This window comes from Synchiropus splendidus, chromosome 18, assembly GCF_027744825.2.
Source record: "Synchiropus splendidus isolate RoL2022-P1 chromosome 18, RoL_Sspl_1.0, whole genome shotgun sequence".
NCBI lineage: Eukaryota > Metazoa > Chordata > Actinopteri > Syngnathiformes > Callionymidae > Synchiropus > Synchiropus splendidus.
In genome coordinates, this window is record NC_071351.1 from 4,033,855 (window position 1) to 4,056,404 (window position 22,550).

The 22,550-nt window shown below is 50.2% G+C and overlaps 3 protein-coding genes across 4 annotated transcripts in view; 1 reads left to right on the forward strand and 2 right to left on the reverse strand.

The window, feature by feature from the left end:
• Positions 1–1,579: 1,579 nt before the first annotated feature.
• Positions 1,580–13,936, reverse strand: c1qtnf12 (C1q and TNF related 12). Its single transcript, XM_053849289.1, has 11 exons — positions 13,473–13,936; positions 12,646–12,710; positions 11,915–12,000; positions 10,834–11,126; positions 5,415–5,519; positions 4,811–4,922; positions 4,565–4,743; positions 3,996–4,104; positions 3,595–3,688; positions 2,508–2,586; positions 1,580–2,445 (listed from the first exon to the last, which is right to left on the reverse strand). Exons 4-11 carry the CDS (start codon positions 11,011–11,013, stop codon positions 2,347–2,349), a joined length of 957 nt encoding a protein of 318 aa, XP_053705264.1. The 5' UTR covers positions 11,014–11,126; positions 11,915–12,000; positions 12,646–12,710; positions 13,473–13,936; the 3' UTR covers positions 1,580–2,346.
• Positions 13,606–18,583, forward strand: olfml3a (olfactomedin-like 3a). The gene is made up of 3 exons (XM_053849288.1): positions 13,606–14,063; positions 15,516–15,819; positions 17,155–18,583. The coding sequence occupies exons 1-3, from the start codon at positions 13,956–13,958 to the stop codon at positions 17,937–17,939; spliced, it is 1,197 nt and encodes a 398-aa protein (XP_053705263.1). The 5' UTR covers positions 13,606–13,955; the 3' UTR covers positions 17,940–18,583.
• The window catches only part of syt6a (synaptotagmin VIa), a 40,673-nt gene continuing 33,665 nt past the window's right edge, over positions 15,543–22,550 (reverse strand). Inside the window, exons 7-8 of one of the 2 annotated variants that reach the window (XR_008412947.1) lie at positions 18,197–22,420; positions 15,543–15,825 (exon numbers count right to left, since the gene is read on the reverse strand). Coding sequence is in view for 1 of the 2 variants with exons in the window: in XM_053849287.1 (XP_053705262.1) it covers positions 22,349–22,420 (72 nt within the window). In the remaining variant the exon portion in view is untranslated. Of the gene's footprint in view, positions 15,826–18,040; positions 22,421–22,550 lie in introns of those variants that run through there. The other variant, XM_053849287.1, reaches the window with a different exon arrangement.

A 22,550-nucleotide genomic window follows, 5' to 3' on the forward strand; every position in this document is an offset into this window, starting at 1 on the left:
ACTATGGTCACCGCTCACAACCCTGCTTTATTGTTTGTTGAGGAGGAAGTTCATCAACTCGCTCTCGCTTCATTTCCATCTCAGCAGACGCGAGCCGATGGGGCGCCGAATGTCAAGATGAAGAGACCTGTTTTTTTGTCCTGATTTAGCAGAAATCTTTGGCAATATTTCCACAGATTCAGCAACTATTTGTGACTTTAGAGACACTACACTTCAATGTTACATTCCATTGTTTCATCTCGGTCAGTGTTCAAACTCAATGCTAAAATGTTACATTTAAATATCCACTTGGAAAGGGGAGGAAAGGGGCGTCAAAGTTTAAGATTTAGATTCATGATTTAGCATTTAGTCTTAACACTTAGAGATTAAACAATGGGACGTAACATTAAAGTGCAGTGTCTCAAATGTAGCAAATATTTGCTGAATCCGAAAACATTGCCAAAGATTTCTGCTAAATCAGGAAAAAAACGGGTGTCTTCATATCTTACATTCGGCGATCCATCGGAGCCGTGCTGGAGAACTCTTCAGGCAGAGCTATCAAACCAACCAAACCGAGTGTTTTCACGTCATGGCAACACCTCTGAGCCTCAGAAGCCCCTGAGAACCTCCTCCAGTAGAGACGGACGCTCACAGCGTTCACACTGGTGTCAGGCTGACACAAGCGGCCGCCTCTCGGTGAACACACCTCAGCGCCGCCAAGTCAGTGGCTCAGGTGGAGGGATCTCACTATCGAGGCCTCACGACCGCGCAGACTGGGAGCTCACCCATCCACAATGGGGCCATTCATAACCCCCTGCTCCTCCGAGGGGCGGGAGAAGCAGCAGTTGCTCTTAGCATTTGGGCAGATGTAATTGCTATCACTCAGCTTGTCTGATGCCGATAATGGGGCGATGGGAAATTCCTGTCAGAGCCGCGGCACGGGGCGGTGGTTTCGCAAGCGCTTTGGCAGCCTCCATGTTCCACTGCGGGGCAGCGAATGCGTCGCGGCTTGCTCACATAGCTGTCATTAAACACAATTTGAAAAGAAAAAACACGAGACAATCAAGGCTCTCAAGTGTGTGTGTGTGTCAAGAAGGAGCAAATATGTGGAACGTGTCTCGTCCGTCATCGGCACCACTGACAGCTGTGGAAATACAAGCCGCCACGGTTCGGCATCCGCCGCCGCCGTTCCCTCCGCTACTGGGGTTTTATACCAAAGTGAAGCCGCTGAGAGAAAACCACATTCACGTGAGGTTTGCTCAGCTTGACTTGGGACCTGCTTTCCAGGAGGCGACTCGGCCGGGCTGAGCGCGTCAGGCGGAGCGGCACGTGGGTGCGAGGTTCTTGTGGTCGGGTCTTGGCCGCAGCACTGACATGAGACGTCCCAGCAACGCTTCCATGAGGAGCCTCCTGTGTACGGCACCGTGCCAGCAAGCCTGAGACCTTCACTGTGGTGCCTTATGAGACCACCCAGTTACCAGGGGCCTTCTGGAGGCTTCGACCCTCGTGTCACCGGTCGACCCCCGTAGACCGGTACATCACGCAGAACAGATGCAGAAGCACTTTTAACAATTTAACAAGTTTAATTTCAAATGACAGTGTATCCAGGGTGATGACCAGCTGAAAACCACACAGACACTCAGAAGCTGAGGACTGGAATACTGTGTCGGGCTAAAGCCAGCGGCCAGCAGACCTGAACCAGGCACCAAGGGCTTCATTTAGTCAAATATCAAATGGAAACGTTTTCATTTAGTGAGAGCTGGCGACGTCACCACCCCATCGTGTGTAGGCTCCAAGCTATTTACTGATGAAAACTAATAATTTATGCTGCTAAACACATAAATACGAAGGTTGTTAGGTCTCATATATTCACCATCCAGTGTACTCTCCTCGCCCAACAGCCGGGAGATTCCGCTGTGAGAAAATAAAAATACTACATTTCTCTGTGAGTAGAAAACAGACGCATCATATATAAATATACACGTTTGTGTCCTTAAAACATCTTCGGAGTGATCGGCTGGCTATGGCAGTTAACTGTCAGGATAGAAGCAACAATTTGTTTTCTAAGTGAGCAACTCTGGTGTGGGCTCCAGTGTGACCAGTAATGTGGGCTGTGAGTGCCACTGAACCAAGCTCTGAACCTTGGTCGACACTGACGCTGGACTGGTCCTAAAAGCCTGTGTAGTCCGTCTCCTGCTCCGGAAAGCGGCCGCGTGATGCCATAACAAACTCTGTCCTGCGTCCTCCAAAACGCCCGGCAGCCACGTCTGCATCCACCACGCTGCCGCCTCCTCACACCTCCCACCGTGGCAAAGAGGAGGAATCCAACGGTCAACTGCGATTCCACGCCGTGAGCCTGGAGAGCCGCTACACGCCCAGGAGGACGCCCATGAAGTCCGAGCCGTTCTGTATCGTGATGGAGGCCCCGGCGGCGTTGTCCACAAATATGGAGGTGTACTGCCCCGCCTGCCGCACATGGCATCAACATGAGTGTTACCTTCTGCGGGATAATTCAGACGAGCTCTCACCTGAAGCTCCAGCAGCCCATGGACGCTGACCGAAAAGATCTTGCTGTTGCTTTCCAAGCCAACAATCATCTCCAGAGACCTGAGGCAGGAAGGAGGTGCGGTCAGTTTGGACTCTGCAGAGAGCTGCTCTCAGCAGCCGTGACCCAGACGCCAGACTGTCACGGCTGCTGGTTCTGTTCCGGGGGGCCTGCGTGGTGTGGCACTCTGGGGGCCACACCCAGGAGCCTGGCTCTCCAGAGGCCGGGGACCTCCCAGCGTCCAGCAGAGTGCAAGTGGAAATTCTATTTTGGACGTGATTTTGGCAATATTTTTCGATTTGTTTTATTTTAGAATGTTCTCATGACTGGCACTGCTGGGGCCGCGTCAAGATCTGAGGGGTCATTTTGGCAGGACATTGTGGAAAGGTTTTAATTCATTAGGGGATGGAAACCTCACCCTGAATATGCAGGAGTCAGCATGAAACTGTGATGCTTGTTTTCTTTCATTAGACAGTCCCAACAAGGAAGACACGAGAAATGAAAACAACTTTGACAATTGAAAGTTGAGGTAGTTATGAAAGGGCCCCCGCACGTGGCCCCCAGCTTCAGCTGAAGGAGCCGTTGAAGCCAATGGTTCTGTTTAAAAGCAGAATGAATCATGTTTTGTCTTCATGTCACCCTCCATCCCGAGGAGCTTCACGGCCCCCGGACGTGTGGGCCGGCAGCAGCTCGCCACGATCGCATTATTTATGTCTCCCTCTGTTAGAGGGAAGTCACGGCTCCGTGTCCAACTCCAGCAATTGATTTGAACAATTTTCTCGGAGTTGTGTAAACAGTCTGGTTGAAATACGAGTCCGCCCCATGACAGCAGCCATCTCCACCACGCTCGATGTCCAGAGGTTAATGGGGCAGCACAGAAAAGGGAAATGCCAAAGTGGTTCCAAAGAAAATGTAACAGATGACAGCGCTCGCTGCTCGCAGTTCAATCCACACCTGGACGACACGGGTTACTGTCGCCAGGCGTCACCTCAGCGGGAGCAGCGCTGGTGCCACCGTCACGGGGCTGTGAGGAGGTCGTGACCTCCAGAACAGATGAGAGTGTGACTCACGTGTAGCGGTGGCACAGCGACTCGATGCATATCAGCACCCGCACGTTGTCTCTGGCCCTCAGCTGACCTTTACTCCTCTTCACCTCGTTGTGGTCTGCGGAGGAGAGAAAACAAGTCAATGTGGATCACAACTCACCGACCACTGGCAACTGTGGTTGGATTTATCGTCAGGACAGTTTCAGTGGCTCCAGCGCAGGAAGCCAGTTTTTCCACTCATGATCCGCAGCCATTTTTCACTTGTGCTGAGGAATTCCAAGTCTGGAATCTGCACTCCGAGGACACACACATCAAACACGCTGCAATCCTCCCTTCTGGTTCCGTCCTCGCTGCTGTTGGTGTCACTCGTAGTAGAAGTGCCATGAAGGTTCACACAGCAGACACAGAGGAGCAAGGGTGGTTACCGATGTGCACGTTGGCTGAGAACTGGTAGATCCCGGTGACGGGGGCCGTGAACCTCCCAGTGGACTGGTCCATGCCCGATCCTCTGAGGAAGGCTCCTTTAGCTGGAGGCTGGAGACAACAGAGATGAGCTGCTGAGTGAAGGTGTCCACCAGTTTGACCCTCCCCCTGAGTGCCTCAGTGTTCAGCAGCGACAGTGGTGAAGCTGCGGCGTCAGGATGCGCCTCAGTGAGTCAACAGCTAATCCATCCTCCTCATGCTGCGTCAGCCACAGAACAGCATCATTCTTTCATATGAGAGAAACACTATTTCTGTCCTCTCCAAGCTCGACTCCAAGTCAGAGACAGAGAAGCTTTTGTGTCCAGTTTCGACGACGTGTCGAACAGAAATGGCAGATTAACGAAAGAGCGAGTCGTCATGCCGACATGGCACAGCATGTTTTACGAAAGCCCAATACCTGAGCAGTAAATGGGCCGCGCAGCGGTGCCAAGAGGGATTAGTCAAAGTTGTTTTTAGGCGCATGCGAAGGGAAAAAGATGAATCAGTTCAAAAACATGTCGACTAAACATACTGTCTGGAAGTTCTGCAGCTCCACCAGAGTCTTCTTGTCAACCACCACAGGGCCCTTCAACTTGCAGTGGAAGGCCTCCTCTATCCGCCGGTGGGTGGACGGCCCCTCCAGGGCGAGGAGAGTGCTGGGGAGCTGGCTGGGGCTGGTTTGTCTGTCCGCAGCTCGTCTCTCCGTAGCCTCTACCGGGAAAAACCTCTGGGTCAATGATGGTCCTCAGAATGGCTTTGCTGTACATGTTTCACTTACCTTTGATCAGTACTTTGAACTCCTGCAGGAGAACCTCCTGGGTCACTTCAGCTCCTGGGGATCCAGGAGGGCCCTGCGGGCCTGGAGGACCTGGTGGACCTGGTGGGCCCGGCTACAGAAGATCATCACAGAAAGACAAATGCATGATTCAGGAAAATCCTGCTGAATCTCAGTAAAAACAAGAAGTCCATCTTGAATCCAAGGTTCCGCTGCTCTCGAGACAGAATCATTCATGTGGCCGACTAGGTCTGAATATGCCGTTCACATATCTGTAAGCAGAGACTCGGCAGTTCTGCCAGGGAAACTACACAGGTGCTCACAGCCATTCTTGATCGTACACTTGAGAACAGACTGCGCTCTGACTTGACAAAAATGTATCCGATTCATTCACATCACTGTACTTTGATTCCACTACAGAATATTCTGGAGAAACACAGGAACTACTCGTCCTTTCTGCCAGGTGCCATTTGTCCACTTGGACAAAAGAACCCCAGGGCTCAGGGGCTTCTCCCTGCACACTAGTGACTTGCTTCTAAACGTATTAAGGAACAGACAGTTCTGACTCGTAAACAAAGACACATGATTTTGGCGGTCAGGGATTTACCAGTGGTCGTTTCCGTTTGCGACACTTCCCGGGGAAGTTTCCAACCGGTCGCTTCACGAAGTCCATCCATGATCCGAGCGGATCTACTCGCTGGTGTTCGGAAATCTGCCACAGGAAGGTCAGTCGTTTAGAACAGTGCCAAACCACATTCATCAGAACCAAGAGAGAGGGAGCAGGGATCACAGAAGGAAGGAGCTCAGAACAAGTCATGAGGACAGGCCGAGAGCAAGACACACCACAGGACATGACTGACCACAACAAGGACGGAGCTCAACTGAATGAAAACTCAAGATTCATGACTAAACATGTCGAGTCTTCCCGCATCTCCAGAACAGACGTCCAAATGCTTATCTCGTCATTCAGGATCATTTACAAATCTTCCAAGTCAATTTTCTTTTGCCAAGCAGCCGAGGAGAAACCAAACTAACCACGTCTAACCTTCCAAAAACAAAGAAACAGCTTCTGCAGCGAGTGCGATGTTTCTCCTGTGGATTTAATATCAACATGTCCAAACGCTTGAGACGAAGTGCCATTTTTCCGGTCGCCTATACTGCCTGTTTACAGATCCTCAGAGATTTGAATCCAGCAGATAAAAAACAGTGTATACACTCGGGTGCCAAAGATTTACTGTGTTTGTGTGTTTCCAAACCACGTGTACGATTGAGCTTCTTCTCCAAACAACTTTGTGTTAATAATTACTCTATCGCTGCGTGGGACGGAGATAAGGACGCGTCACGGCAGCCGCTCTGGTGCTGAGATTTCCACAGCAAAGGTGGTTTACTATAAACATACGTCACACAAGTTCACCAGAACTAACCAGCGTGGCCATCACCTCACAGGAAAATCGATGTCTTCTTCTTCAACTGCTCCATGCTGCTTCATGTTTGTACCGAGGTCAGTCAGGCTGCAGCAGGCGAGGGGAAGCTGCATCAGCAAAACCATTCCAGTTTTTCATTAGAAATTGTATGTAGAAGAAAGGGATTTGCATAAGCTACTGTATGATGACATCATTTCTCATTCTCTTCCACCGGCTCCCTGCTGCCGTGTCAGAATCAGAGCAATGATCCTGACAGGTTTCCTCACAGAAGACAGCAGCACATGCTCGCCATCTATCATGTAGTGATGGGAAGCTTCAATCGCTCCACTTCGCCAACTGTCAAGCGGCTTGCGTGGTAATGGAGGAGAGGATGAGGTGAAGGTGAGCCTCTGAGGAAAGTCCTGTCTCAGCTTCGGCAGCAGGACATGGACCCGCCAGCTGAACACACTCCTCTGCTCAGACACAGTCACCCCTTGTTTGTCTTCTCAATGTTCTGGAATAAGAAGTTCAACACTGTACTTGTGGTGGTCTCCTGCCACGTCAGGCCCGCTGTCCGACAGCAGACAAAATAAACACCAGCGCGGCGACGGCTGCGTGTTTTGGTTGATTCTTGGATGGAGATTACAGCCCGGACAGAGCGGGACAAAATAAAAACACAACCTGCAAGTGCGTCAGTGGCATCAGCAGCAACCTGAACACCACCAGGCTCACAGCTGAATCTCAACCCACTCCACCCACTGTAAAGGCTGGATGGAAGCGGTGGACCAAGCCCAGCAGAGAAGATACCACGCATCTGATCAGGAGAAACTGGACTTGTCACGCTCTGCCCCCTGCAAAACTCCAACCCAAGAACTCAAACAGCTCACCATTATCTGCGCAGCGAGCTGCTCTTTCACCAACGCGACTCTTCCTTCACGTCTGCTCCCAGACGGAATTAAGATGTTCATCCTCAAGTGGCTGTTCACAATGGGCCCACACATGCTTCATGTAATTACACATCAATCTTGACATCATAACAACACAAGTGACAGCGGAGGAGTGCCAGGATACCAGCGCTACACTCGGCCCCTCATCCTCCTCAACACTCGTCTCTGTAATTAAATTATTAAAACTTGTCTGCAGGGATTTTCTCAGCTGAAAGGAAGAAAGACAGCGGTCGCAGTAATTACTATGTTACAGCAACAGCAAATCGGAGGCAGCTGAGTGAATCTGACAGAGGACGACCAACATTCCCATGATGTTGATGAAGTTCATGAATCAGAACGCTCCGCGGTGCTAAGTCAACTCCTCCCTGCGCCAGCACGCCAAACAGGCGGCTCGGCTCCAGGTACGTCTGAGTACAAGTCTGCGGCCCTGCTGTCTTCACCACTCGCCTCAAAGCGGCCTCGCCTCGTCTGCCACAGACACACGGCTGTTTCACTGGACAGCAGGACGACTCAGGAACGGGCACAGACTTTAGTGGGGCTGGTGCTCCAGCCAAAAAACAACAACAAAAAAAGCACCTGTTGTCATTGTTGTTGTTGGGTCGGTGCGTTTGGACTTCCTTTCGATACACTGTCAGACACGGGCCGCAGCTAAAATTGAGGACAAGCCGGAGACACTCACAACCAAGTAATACACAACACATCGAGGGGTCGATCTGTGCACTACCCTGCTTCAGATGATGCAGTGACAGCAGCACAGCTCCAGTGTCGGCCCTCACTACCGAACTTCAGCTCTCACTGGACCCCTCTGACACTGGCGTAGTACAACCTTGGCCCTCAGAACACTGAGCACGCCAATACAGACACCATAAACTTCAATAGTCTGAGAAGGTATTTAGAGTCGTCACAACAATCGACTCGTGATTGTTGTTTGGAGTTCACATTAGCGAGTGAGTGGAAGCAAAGGTAGCTCTTTCTGCCTCGTAAAAAGAAAATAACGGTCGGGGCTCAGCTTGTACAACTCTTGTTTTTAAGCTCCACGTCGTGGGGCGGGAGGAGGACGGCTAGAATTTATTTGAAGCAATAAAATGTGGAAATATTTCCCCGCGGGCAGCATGGCACCGAAAACATAAACACAACTGTTAAAACATGTCTCCGGGGGCCGCGACCACTGCGAGACGACAGGCAGCTTATTTGCTTTGCTGATCCGGGATCCCAGACTCCATGATACAAATGCAGCAGGGGCAGGTCTGGGTGGATGATGGAGAACATTTAGATCCCTTGTTTGTACATCGGCATGAGGCCGGGATCCTGAACACACAGAGAATTCTGGGGCGCCCAAGTCACGACGCGTGAAGTTCCACGTGGCTGCGCTTCAGTGAGGAAGAACACTTGGGAGATTTACGGCAGAAACCGACTTCTCACACTCCATTATTTCTCAACAGGCAGGAGAAGCTCAGCTTCAGTGACAGGTTGCACTGGTGTTGCTCACTGGAAGGAGAATGAGAGAAGACTCACTTATGAGAACTGTGGAGCCAAACCTCGGAGGCAAACTTTGACCTGTCCACATCTAAAATCATCATAAGTCCTGTCGGCGTAAACACAGATCAGACTTATTGTTGCAACATCTTTTGTTTCCTCAAGTGTTAGGAAGAAGACACCAGGGTTCCCTGCTCCGCCGCCCTCGCCCCCGCCTCACAGACAGCACACACGACGCTTCACGTCTGAGCCGTAGATTCACCTGCAGTGTTGCAGAGCTGACATGCACCAAAAGAAAAGGAAAACCTCCCTCTCTGATGTGGGGGACCTCGGTGTGTTCACAGGAGAAAGTAGCTGCTGTGAAACACACAGATGTTTCAGGAACAAATTACAGCTCAGAGCGACGAGGGTGATCATTTTCCCCATGGGAGGTCAGGGGAGCTGCTGAGGTAGGAGTCCTGGCTGCAGCTACCTGAGTCACATGTGACGTCACACAAGTGTGGGTTCAGGAGACTGACTCCAGAGGTTGGGATGGGAGGGAGTCACAGACCACCAGGCAGGAAGTGGCGCAAGTCAACTCCACAACGACAAAACGAGTCCTGGCAATTCACACGAGCGGCGTCATGCGCGGGCTCCACTTCCTCCCTCAGCCCAGGGTGTCCGCTGAGACACCCTCTGGCTCGACAGCGCGTCTTCACAGCGATTATGTCATTATACCGTGATTGTAGGAGATGAGATGAAAAAGAATGCGAGGGAGGGAGTGGGGGGGTGAGGTGGGGGTGCGGGGGCTAATCCTCACCGAGGTGTTCTCTTTCAGGACCCTTTCTATGAGGCTTTGTGAGGGGCTTACACGGCATGCTGCCCCAGTTTTCCAGGGCCGCACCGCCCCTATCGGATGTCCCAGACACAGCGGAGTCAGAGCGAGTCCTGTGAATGACAGAATCAATGAGCTGGGAAAGACTTGGGCCACGGGTCTTTAACCGTCAACCCACTTCACTCGCCCACTAATTACATCACAGCAGCAGGACCCAGGGCGTGCAGAGGAGGACCCTCTTCTCCCGCAGGGACCAGACAGAGGAGTGGAGCCCCGGTGGGGTGCATTCCACCGGCAGGGTCATCCTTCACAGCTTTTACACGGGCTGGGGAGAGCGGAGGAGACCTGACTGGCAGGCTTTAATGGGATTCCAGAGGCCACTGCTCGCAGCTGAAGTCAGCGCTGGTCTATGGGCCACTGAGGCTGATATTGAATGCCAACATAATGGGTGGGCTGGAAGCTAAACAAACAGGCTGCTGGACGACCCTTGCAAAATATGATACGCTTGCAATACACCAATAAATAACAGAGCCAGACTCTAGCTGCTCGGACCGGACCACTGGCCCGACTCTCAAGGACTTTTTCACAACACGAGCGGGGAAAACCTGAACCCCACAGGCCCTCTCCCGACTCGCTACAGAGGCGCGGTCCGGTCCAGTCCAGGACCTGCAGCAGCAGCAGTGGAACATGTGCCCTCCTTTTCTAATCTGCTCAGCAGGGCAGGAAGACCGGTGTCAGACGCCTGTGGAGCTCTAATTGATCCATCGATCGTGTCTTCAGATGTTCACATTCCCAGCATTCCTCCGGAAGTCATCAGTGAAGCTTTCACACGTCTCGGGTCGCTCTCGCCGTCTGAGGTCTGACCCACAGGGGCACACCTGCCCGGCCCGAATCCTTGCCTCAAAACTGAAGCGGCTGGCCTTGACAAGAAGTGAGGAGCTGGAAGAGCTGGAGTCGCGCGCACCACACACAGACATGCGAAGCCAGTGACCCGGGCAGCGCGGAGACAGAGAGCAGCTGAATCTCGCACCAACACACGCAGTGAGGCCGCACGAAGGAGCGAACACCATCTCAAGCACCGTCTCACCAATGTCCTCTGTCAAGGCCTGCCACCCTCTGGGAGCATGCTCACTACACTCATACTGCACTCGCGTGCCAGAAAAGAACCAACTGTCAGTGAAGCAATACAAACAGTAGCATCTAATAAAACACATTGAAATGATGAAACTAGAAAATACAAAGAACAGATGAGAGATTTCTGTCAAAAAGCCTCAGAAAAATACCAACAAATAACACCACCTGTGGCTCTCTGCCTCACAGTGAGTTGATTGAAACTAAAGAAGTTTTACAGAGCCAAACGATAGAGACATCTAAAGAGTTCGGTACCTTTGCACCTGCACCAACTTCCTCGCTGTTGGAGAGTGTGGCGTTGTAGGCCTCTGTGTGCTGTGGGGGGGTCTCCTTCTGCCTTTTCCTCTCCTTCTTGCCGTCAACCGTATCCAGTAGGACGCAGTGAGTCCAAAAGAGTGCAGTGAGCACAGCCAGAGGCCCGGCCCAACACCTCATCTTCACCCTGCGGTCCAGTGAGTGAGTGTCCCAAAGTGTGCTCCAGCAGCCTGACAGCTCTCCTCTGGATGAGCTCTTGGGCAGGACTTAGTCAACGATGAAAGAGCAGAACGCTGCAGGGGAACCAGAGATCAGCACAGATCTGACAGCAAATAAACCCATTAGTGAGATTTTTCACGCTTTCTGCCCTGTTGGGGAGGGGGAGGAGAGGGTGAGGAAGGAGAGGGTGGGTGGGACGTCCAGAGCGGAGGAGTCGGAGGGGGTGAGAGATGGATGTATCCCTGGTCTCTCCTGCTGGTTCTCACACTGAGAAGTGAAGGCGCAGCAGGAGCGGATGATGACAGCCACGGCTCCTCCTCTCACTCCACAGGTAGCTCTCGGCTCTCTCTCCCCGGCCCTCGCCTTCTCTCACACTGAAGTCACAGCAGCTCCCACAGCACTTTTATCAACTCCCATTCCCCCCCTCCTCCCACTCTGCCATCCCTCCCGCCTTCCTTTCTTCAGCTTGGAGGAGCAACACCAGCAGAAAGTCCCACGCTGACTGGTCTCAGCCAGGTGTGTGTTTAGTGAAGGCACGGCAGCAGCATGGTCAGTCAGTTTATGCTTTAGAATTCACTTTTACTCCCCACTTCCTTTCTCCCGTGCCAGGCTGCCAGGGGCAGTAATGGTCACCTGGACAGGTGTGGCCTATCCATGTGTGCCGTGTGTGTGTGTGAATTGTTTTAGCAACACGGCAGTTTTCATGTAATGTGTATATTTATGTGATAAAACAACACATTTCTCTGTGTGGAAATGACGGTACCTGCATGTTGCTGTTGTCTTTAACTGTGCAGCATAAACACACCGACATTGTGCTGTGTCTCCACGTGTTGCAGCGACAGAGAAAGGTGCCGACACTCACCGATGACATCATAAACGCGTGAATGAAGTGAACCAGCATCACCGGCTCCTCTCAGCAGGCGCACAGATTCAGCTGAGTGACGCCATCTAGTGGAGACAAGACGCACAGCGATTTCCATTCAGGCAGACGCAGTGAATTATTGGAATAAAAGAAACTCATCAAACAGTATTAGCTGCCACCCGCCAATATTTCGGAGCTTAGCGAAGCATCAGGAGCCTTGAAGGGTGTTTGCCCTTTCATGGCGCCACAGCACTCGATAATGCAACTAAGCCTGTAACGAGTGACAGATTAAAAAATCCCTGCAGAGTGAAATGGATTTGTCTGACTGGCACAAACGGGCCTTAAAACTGTAATGACTCTTATCAATCAAGCACCGAGATGAAATAAGGCCGCGGTTAAGATCACGTGCGCGTCAAGCCGCCACTTTGTTGCCATGACGACGCGTCTGCGCGTGTCACCAATCGAAGTCCTGATCCCAGAGGCGCTACTGAGGACCAGAAGCAGTTCTCATAAGAAGACAGCAGTAAATATTTGTGATCGGATTCGATCCCTGATTCATGCGCCCTCGTCGATAATCAACGCGATCAAGTTAATACGCACCATTCTTATGAGAACTATTGATTCCAGCGCGACAGCTCACCTTCCTGGCCACACGAGGGCGCCAAAGCTATTTAAAACACGACAGAGGGAGGCTTCCAAGCAAAGCACAGTATTGGCGACTGTCTACTTACCAGGAACATCTCCTTCAGCAAACGGATAGAGAGGTGAGGAGGCACCATCATGCTGCAACTGGTGCCTGAAATACAACAGAATAATGTCAGATATTTAGTGTTTGGATGATGGCATTATTTCCCTGAATTGCAAAACCTTTCAAAATGCTTTACGATGAGGGAAGTTAGAACAGACCTTTTTTTCAGTACTCACGGCGGATTTAACTCTACCAAACCTGTTTGATAATTCAGTTTTGAGTGATGTATCCTGAGTCTGGCATTGCTAATGCATTTCAATGGCAAGTGCTCCTCAGACCCGTACTCTCCCGGCAATGACATGCATCATCCTCTTGTGTCTCAACCAAGGCTCATTTGGAGCAGAGCATCACAATGGTTACATCCACGTGTAATGCGATTGATATAGTGTTTAAAAGAGGTAAAGCTGTCGACTGAAGCAAAATAGCAAGTGCTACTGTTTCTGTTGTACTGTAAATTGAATTGATCTAAATGGTGCTAAAAAGCATGATAAACAGCTTCAATTCAAGTTCATCTGACCTTCAGTTTAACTTGTAAATTCCTCCCGAAGCTCTGCTGCCTTCCAGCACAGCAGCATTAATCGTACTTCAGCATCTGAAATTCAGCGGGCGACCACACTTGGCGCTGTAGCAACAAGCGTTCACCGTGTGGGCCAAGTGTTCCCTGCCCACCTCAACTTGGGTGAGATGATTTCCCTCAGGAGAGGCTTACATTAATACACCGTAATGAATTCCGCCGCAGTCTGTTGCAACGGAGTGGCGTCTTGCTCTCCAAGATAAAGCTTTATTTTTCAATAACTAGGAAAGACTCACGATGCAGCAGCCACGTGTGGAGAATCTACGGTCTCCACTCCTCATGCTCCCCTCCTGCATCCCAGCCAACATGCCAGAGCAGGGTGGGTGGGTCAGGTCGGTCCGGAGGTGGACTAGTGGCAGTAGGCTGAAGGACAGGCAGGCAGTTTGACAGGGATATGGAAGTGAGAGTGTGAAGTCCTGTCTCTAACAGCAGCTGGTCTGAGGCCACCAACAACATCCATGAAGTGTGGAAACCTCAGCAGACAGGAAAGCTGAGTTGAACTTTATTCCTCCTCCAACTTCCAATCCGGCTGCTGGACCTGCACACAGAGGGGAGCTCACTGGAAGCTCCTCCCAGAGAGTTTGAGAAAACATTCCAGCAAAGTGAGAGGGGAAAGACGGGGCGGCCTCTCACTCGCCGAGTGAAGACTTTGCTCTGAAACCTGGAGAGTTCTCTTCACACCCACCCGAGACCTCATCCGTCCAAGTGCTCGGCTTGCTATGAAGAGCCTGCTGCTGGTCTCGGCCGCCTGGGTGCTGGCTGCAGCCCAGTACAGCTACCACCAGGGGCTGATGGACTATCTGGAGAACAGATTACTGGCCATTGAGGTAACGGCACCGAGGCTGGCTATGGACGGATGAAAACTGAACATTCTTGCTGCTATACTGTCCATTTATCTCCTCCCTCCTTAATTTGAATTTAATGTGTAGGCCAATTAATGCGATCTCTACCCAGCTCATCAACTTTGCAGTGGCCCTTGGGAGGGAGGGGGGGTTGAGGGGGAGCGTTGCTGGAAGCATGCAGGATGCACTTTCTGTCAGAATACATTAGAGTTCCGGCACCGTTCAAGATGATGACACAGCAATAATGAGAACTAGATCTGTGTTGTTCAAAGGTAGTAAGAGATTGTGTCTCAGCCAAGCGCTCGGGGAGGAAATTGCTGTGTTTAATGTCCTGTATTTTCATTCTGCGGGAGGAAATAGTGTCGGCACACGCTGAACCCAAAACCTGTGAGTGTCTCAGCGGGGTGTGGAAACGTTTGTGGTGAGCAAAAACTGGGCATCTTTGTCCAAATATAAGAAGATCCAAATCACTGTCATGTTGTCAAGTGGAGGGGCAGATACAGAAGTTTAACAGATGTCAAGAGAGAAATGAGTGGAATAAAACAGGGGAACGGGATGAGTAACGCTCAGAAGCGGGCAGCATCTCTTAATTTGACACAACGCACCTTTAAGTAACACAAATGCATGTATTTTGAGATAAACAAATGTGCAAACCCTGCTCGACAAAGCAAAAATCCCAGGCCAAAAGAGGAGAACAGAGAGGCTGCAGGTCTGAAGGGAGGGGGTTCTGTGGTGGAGCAGCGGAGGCCGACTCCCTGCTGGGGCGTCCGACAACATGAAACCTTTCTCTCTCTTCATGTGTGCTGCTGAAAGATCAGCCGGGGTCAAGCCCAAATTCCTTTCAGGTCAAACTACAGTGGACGGCTGATCATATGCTCCAGCAGAGTGAGTGGAGCTTGTTTCTATCTTGCTCGGCTCACCTCCTCATCCAGAGAGAACAATGAAATGCAGCGTTGCCAGTTATTACTTCTGGCTGCAGACAAGTCAGCTGCCAAACTAGATTCAGCTCTGTGATTGAAACTCACACGTTCCGCTCAGAGATTGATCATGGAGCACGAGGCAGTCGGCATCCGGAGTGTTAGTGAGGGGAGGAAGAGAATAAACTGGTGTCGTCGGCCTGACGTGAAAGTTGTCTGCGACGTAGTAGAGAATAACCTGTCTGCCAGAGGTTAATCCTCACGTGAGGGAAACAATATTTAACTATCAAACAAACGCCACATCTGACAAACATTTAAAGAAGAGCTGTTTGGGAAATAATTGAAACGAGCACAAGAGAGAAAAATGGTATTTAGAATTGAAGTCTTTCAATTGATGCACCTTGTCCACTCATGTCCACAGAGAACCAATAGGATCGTAACTACAGGACCATTGTGTGCCAGCAGAAGTGTGTTTTTTGTTCCAGTAGAAATCATTTTTGTGTGTTGGATGTTGCACCAGGACCGGATGCATCTGTGGCACCAACAGTCACGCCGATACCACACTGACCTGCTGGACTTCCAGAAGCTGAGCTCTGATGCCATGGCGGCACTGAAGAAGGAGCACGAGAAGCTGCTGGAAGAGCTTGACGGCGCCGCAGTCCGGGTGGAGCGGGTGGAGCGGGAGATGGACTACGTGGAGAGCCAGACCGCTCCTCGGGCCTGTGTCAAGAAGGCAGACAAGGTGGTGGAGCAGGGGGTCTGGGGTCTTGAGCAGAGTCGAGCAGAGGAGGAGGACTGGCAGGAGCTGCACTCCAGTGTCTCTGGTGAGCCTACGAATGAGAAGAATCACTTCAGTCTGAGCTGCTGGGGGGAGACGGTTCGCTGCTCTAAGTTGGCAGGGCCACGTGTTTTCCAAGACACTTTCTGCTGAAACTCTCTCATCCTCCCAAATCTGCTGTTAGAGCTCCACATTTGCTTCATAATCCTCTGATCCCGAGACGTGCTGCTCCAAACATTGACAAGATACAGGAGTCGAACTCACAGCAGTGTTAAAAGCTGCTGCGGAGACAGGACTGGCGCCCTAGCGACTCCCTGTGATGCAAGTCATCACGAGGAACAGTCACAAGAATGTGTCAGTCACATGGTGAGATGCCATGTTTGACATCTCTAGACAACTCAACAAGAAGACATGAAAGATCAAAGGTCAAGACCAAGTGCTGTGCAGCAGGCACTGAGCGGCCTTAGAGGAAGTCGCTGACGTCAGCACACGTTATTCAGGATCAGCAACAAGTAAAACAAACCATTGCTCTTCAGAGCGGAGGCTGATGCCCGGTCCACGTGCTGGACTCAGAATCAGGACAGAGCACGGCCTGTGGGCTGTTGCCACGCTCTGTGTCTAGTGACCCCAAAAACCAACCTGCATTGAGAACAGCTGATCCACATCTGTGGACAAAGCGTCCCTCCTGGCCCTTTGTGCGAGCCTCTCAGCCGCAGCACGCCATCGCACGTATTGTCCTCCTCTCTGCATCCTCCTGAGCCCACTTCCCTCCTGAGCGAACTTCAGCGGTCGCTGATGATGCTGCAGGCCCATACGCTCCTGTTGTTTTTTTCCTTTCTTCGCCATAATTCCAGGATAATTTGGGCTTCGGAGTGGAAAACTTAAGTTAAAGTTCAGACCACAATTATGCCAGCAGAAGGTCTCAGCCATCTGAAGGCAGCACCGAATTGAAATGCTCAAACATCCTGTTTGAGTTCCAGGCAGCCGTGTTGCTCTGGAACAGAGCTGGTTCTGGTTACACCATTGTCGGAGGACGAAGCAGAAAATGAACCTTTCCCTGCATTTTAAAGACATTCACGTCAAAAATGTGACACTGTGTCGAGAGTCACATCATACGAACAAACAACAGATCGCAGAGGAGTCCGGCCTTCTGTGCTGCTCAACCTTCGCATGCCTTGACACTCACTGTATACGCTCAGCTTCCTGTCAGTCAGGCAGCTCTATTATGAAACGAAGCTCCTTTACCTCGCCTCTCAGAGACGCTCCACTGGAGCTAGGTTTTCACCACAGTAAGCTGAGGTCTGTTCCAAGTGGAGCCAATGATCTTCTGAAGACAGATGCTTCTGGTTATTCTGACAAATGGACGTTTGTGTCTCCGCAGACTGTGAGGAAATCATTTCCGCCATCAGATCGGTGAAGATCCTGAAGCGAGTCGGTGGTCCAAAAGGCATGTGGGTGAGAGACCCGCGCTCGTCCAAAGTCTACCTGTTCAACGGGACCACCGGAGACCAGGTCTTGCAGTACGACTCAGTGAGAGAGTTCGCTGGCTCCGCTGGAGTCAACAACAGCCGAGTGATCCGGCTTCCGTCTGAGTGGACCGGTTCTGGCAGCGCCGTCTACAACGATTATCTGTTCTTTGTGAAGCAGGAAGTCGGCAGCGACCTGCAGGTGGTCAAGTATGACCTTCTGAGCAGGTCCGTGTCGGACGCGGCCATGTTCCCCATCCAGGGCCACACCAGCGTCTACAGCCTGAACCCAGAGACGTTGGTGGATCTGGCAGCAGACGACGAAGGCCTCTGGCTGCTGTTCGCCAGCACTGACAGCGAAGCCACCATCAACCTCGCCAAGATGGACCCCGCCACACTCGATATAGAGCAGATCTGGGACACCCGCTGCCCTCGGGACAACGCGGAGGCGGCCTTCGTGACCTGTGGGACCATCTATGTTGTTTACAACACCCGCCTGCCCAGTCGCTCCAGGATTCAATGTGTGTTTGACGTCAACGACGTGGTCACCAGTGAGGAAGCGCCGCTGCTCTACTTCCCCCGGAGGTACGGGGCCCACGCCAGTCTGAAGTACAACCCCGAGGAGAAGCAGCTGTACGCCTGGGACGACGGCTACCAGATCATCTACAGACTCAGCATGAAGAGGAAACTGCTGGTCTGACGGAACCGTCCTCATTAACTGTTTTAGTAAAGAGTAGAGCTCCACAGAGGGGAAACACACAGCATCCAAACCTTGTGCTAACTGGTCAAAACAGACCACTGCATCAAAGTTACAGTGTGTAGAAACATTTAGAGACAATAGGACAGCAGATTTCGGAGCGCCTGATTATTCAGGTCAACAGTTCACTTGAGTGTGTTAATGAATGTGCAAGGATGCAGCATAGAACAAGAGCCAGCAGAAGTGGTGCCTGTACTCACCCACGGTCGGGGACAGTGTCCAGAGAATGTGATGTGGAAGGAGCGTCCTGAGAAATGGTGTCAGTGCTTCTCACCCCGAGTGACGAGTCAGCATCCAGGGGCTCCTGCTGCATACTGCTCTGGACACGCGACTTTTACATCCTAAAATATGCAGATTGACAGAGGCAGGAGCAGCAGAGGAGGCTGACAGAGAGATGACCAGGATGGTGCAGTGTATGCAAGCAAGTAACCTCTCTCTTCAGGAGCATCACTTCACTCTTACATAAGGATCTTGCAGTGAATCTAATAAAGTGGCTCATGAAGTGATACCCCAGTGGTTGTTCGCGGTTCTCCAGAAACGTTGCAGAGGCTGGTTCCGCTCCTCATTTCATTCCAGACAGAAATCTCATTTCCTATGAGCTTGTGAGCTCTCTGGCTGTCGGCAGCCACAAACGCAGCAGCACAGGAGCGTTTCTACAGTCGTTTAATCAGAGAAAGAAATATGTCACAGAACCGATAACACGCCACACTCAGTGGGAGAAAACAACAACGGCTCTGGGTTGTGCGGAGAGAGGTGGAGGACGTGCTGTAAATACTGAGATATTTTCAACACAAAGAGATTCGCTTTATCAGCATTTAGAATCAAAAACATGGCGTCATTACAAGAACAGTTTCTCAGACATGTCTACGCTCACGAATACAAAATGTGTCATAGAAAAACCGCTTCAATTGGAGGGAGAACAAGTCGACAGAGGCTCCGAAGAACTAACTGGATCTACACACCACACTGATAAAACAAGAGAGAGGGACGTCACTTTAGATTACACTCTTAAGAGTCACACCGACCACAGGGGAACAAACTCGCACCGCAACACCTTGGTTTACACTATCGAATGCATGGAAGTTTCTCAGACAAAGTCAAGGTAAAGTTCAAACACAGATCACATGATAAAAAGGAATCTGTGAAGAGAGAAAATTCAAACTAAACAATATCAACATTTCCTCGCACTATCGTGATCTTTACTTTTGAAATAAAACACTGAAAGAACGGAAAGGAACATTATACTGCTATTTTTCATCTTATTTATCATTTTTGCTACACATTATTTAGGGTCTAACAAAATTTTCTGAAACGTGGATTCATAACTTAAAACGACCATATGTTTGAAGTCACCAACAATATGCTAAAGGTTAAAATAAAAATAAAATATGGCTGAATGACCTCGGGAGAACTGATAAAGAGCAAATAAACAGATCTAGATTATCAAATTTGCAAACGTTTTGACACTCTTGACAGAAATGTGTTTTGTCTGTAATGATGAATGATGAAACATGGACCTGATAGAAGAGGTATCTACCTGAACAATGATGGTCAGAGACTCTTCTGCTGACTCAGGTTCAGAACAAACTCACAGGATGATTCTCAAAACCAAATCCTAACACCTCAAGACACAACTTGATGTCAAGTGTTCAATCACGATAACTAAGCTTGGCCTGGACTGTTTTTTCAGAACCAGTGGTGACGCTAGCGTCGCAGTGGGCCACGTCAAGAAGAAAATAAAGCTCTGACTCATTCAGTCTACAACAAGACGCCAATTAGGGAAAATGCCACCGCTGTGACGCCACTGCCGCTCACCCCCCCCCACAATGCAGTATCTGTCTCGCGCCACAGCAGCCTTTGCTCTCTGTGAACTCACCCGAGACACGACGGTCTGACGCGGCCCCTCACCACTACTGTGTTCCTGTCCCGACAGCTCAGTCTCTCACTGTGACTTCTTTGGAGGAGAGAAGATAGCAGAGCAGGGGCTGACAGCAGAGAGGAGCTGGGCACTGGCACAAAACCATTCGTACGTCAGTCCAGGTTCTTCAGAGTCTAAGGACTGGGTTTTCACAAAACAAACAAGATTCAGATAAGGGACAAGGGCGCCCTCTGGTGGAAAATAACATCACCACATTTCTAAAACTTGACTCTCGCTTTAGAAACATGTGACAGTAAGGATGCTGTGTTCAGGACTGATACTAGACCAGCCAGCTGAGACAAGAATGGACCACGTGTTGACTGTTTGTCACACTGAGCTAAGAAGCTGCAGACACAATTCAAGTGACACCACCAAGTGGGGGGTGTGAGCACATACAGATCTTCTCTCCGCCATTCTAAACCAGCTGAGCAGGGTTCAGCCACATCCGGCAGAAAGACCAGGCCGTCACCAGCTCTGTAAACAGGAAATGTCCTGGAGAAAACAGCAAATGGGATTACTTTTCTTCCTGCCATGATATCAAGCTGAAGTTTCAGATTTCCTGTCCTGATGGTATCTGCAGCTGCCAGGTGCAGTCCAGCCAACGCCAGGCCTGAAATGTCAGTCAGACCAGGCCTGGTCCAGAAATAAATGCAGCAGCCTCGGCCACAGGCGCGTGTGATCACGCTAATGGAGGATGGCTGAATGAAAGCAGCTGGGCTTTTTCCTGGAAATATAAACGCAGCAGATCCGGAGACGCTCAGAAACACCTTGATAGACTTCACAATGACCTTTTGGAGCTTTTACAGTAGAATCGGCTGAACGTGGGTTTCGGACGCTGTGTTCCGTTTGTGCTCAAAATCTGACACAGGTCCAAACATTGAGGACCATCTCACGGGACCATCAGCCGGGATTCATTTCTGTTGCTACACAGTACCACGGTTTAGTTTTCTGTCAACAGATCATGAAATAAAAAGACATTGAATGCAGATGTGGAAGGAACCTACGTGAGCAGAAGCAGGTCTGAAACCTCTTGTCGCTTCAGAGCAAACAAAGAAGAGCTTGACATCGTGTGAAAATTTTTGTGCTGTTTTGTGGTGCAACTTCATCTATCATCTTTTACTAACCTGTTTTTTAACCTGTCATACCTCTATTTTGTCAGGGTGTTGGGGCCAGTTGAAAAAACACGCATTTGTTCTCATTAAAAATCAACTTTCAAACATCCTGGCTTCATAGCAACTTCAAATGATTTATTCACCTTGCATCATGTTAATTGTTGTGCTTTAACTATTTTCATTGTGTAATTACACTTAGTCCTCACTACATTAGCTTCGTATTTAGGAATTAATATTCCTATGTGTGACTTTTTATTTGTTGTCTTGTACATCTATTACTTTAATCTGCTCAGGTTACAAAATTTTCCAGAGTTTATTACTATTATATGACACTTTGATTTTCTTTATTTTGTTGTCCAGTAAGATCTATGGCTAACATTTCATCCATGGCTATATATGGTTCATTTTTTCATGTAATATTGCTCCATGAATCAACAGTACAATTTGACCCATGATTTTTCTTTCTACTGTGGTCATAACCCGGAGTTTTATTTTTGCATGTTCAGAGGATAGTCACATGAATTTATTTTCAGCGGTCGAGTCAATATTCTTGCATCACAATTATATTCTAAACACCACAGCTGTAGATTTGTTCTAGAGTGATCTGCTTTTTCGCACTAGTTTTACCGTCATTCCTGTCATAATTTCTGCATTTGTCTGGGTGTTATTGAACCTATTTTCTTACAGCATGGCTTTGATGATCATCTTGTTCAGGTAATACAATTATTATGGTAATTCTAGGGTTTTAATGCCTGACAAGCTCCAGTTTCCCCATCTGGCCCCAGGACGCCGCTGTGCTCGGCTGCAGTAGGAGACAGTTATTAGATGTCTCATTATATCAGGTCTCTCCATAACACAAACAGAGGGAGCTGAAACGTAAAGTGCAGCCGGGCGACGTGTTTGTCCAGTAGTGTTCGCGGCAGGCGCGTTATGAAGCAGTCATGTCAGTCCAGCCGTGAGCTTGACTTCTCTCACCAGTGTACAGACTCGTGTCTCTGAGGTGACCCGCTCCATCCTTCTCTTCATCATGACAAGAGTCAGTGGGATCTTCCACTGGCCTTGGTTCCACAGGAAACGTCAGTAGAGTGAATCTCCAGCTGCCCTCAGACACAGACGGCAGCGCTGCTCCATCAAAGACTCAAGACTCTGCGGGACACGCTAACGGACTGGCCGCAGTCCGGACTTGAGGAAGGGAGGGGTAGAAAGGGAGAGTGAGAAAGAGTGAGACGATGGGGCTTGTGTTTCTCCTCGACCAGACAAGACAAGAAGTGTATCAGCAGGATGGAGGAAGTCTCCTTTGGGGCTGGCGAGTCACAGGTGACTCAGGGGCTGGCGGGGGGCCGCGGCGAGGGGCAGGAGCCCTGGCTGTCGAAGCTGGCAGTCCTGGCCTTCCACTGCAGGATGGACACACACAGAGCAGATGACTCACCGAGCATATGGCATGTTTTCCTGCTGAGACCTATTGCGGTCTGAAAGCAGATCAATTTTAGAAAACAGAGCAGAAAATGTCACGTACAGTATGTG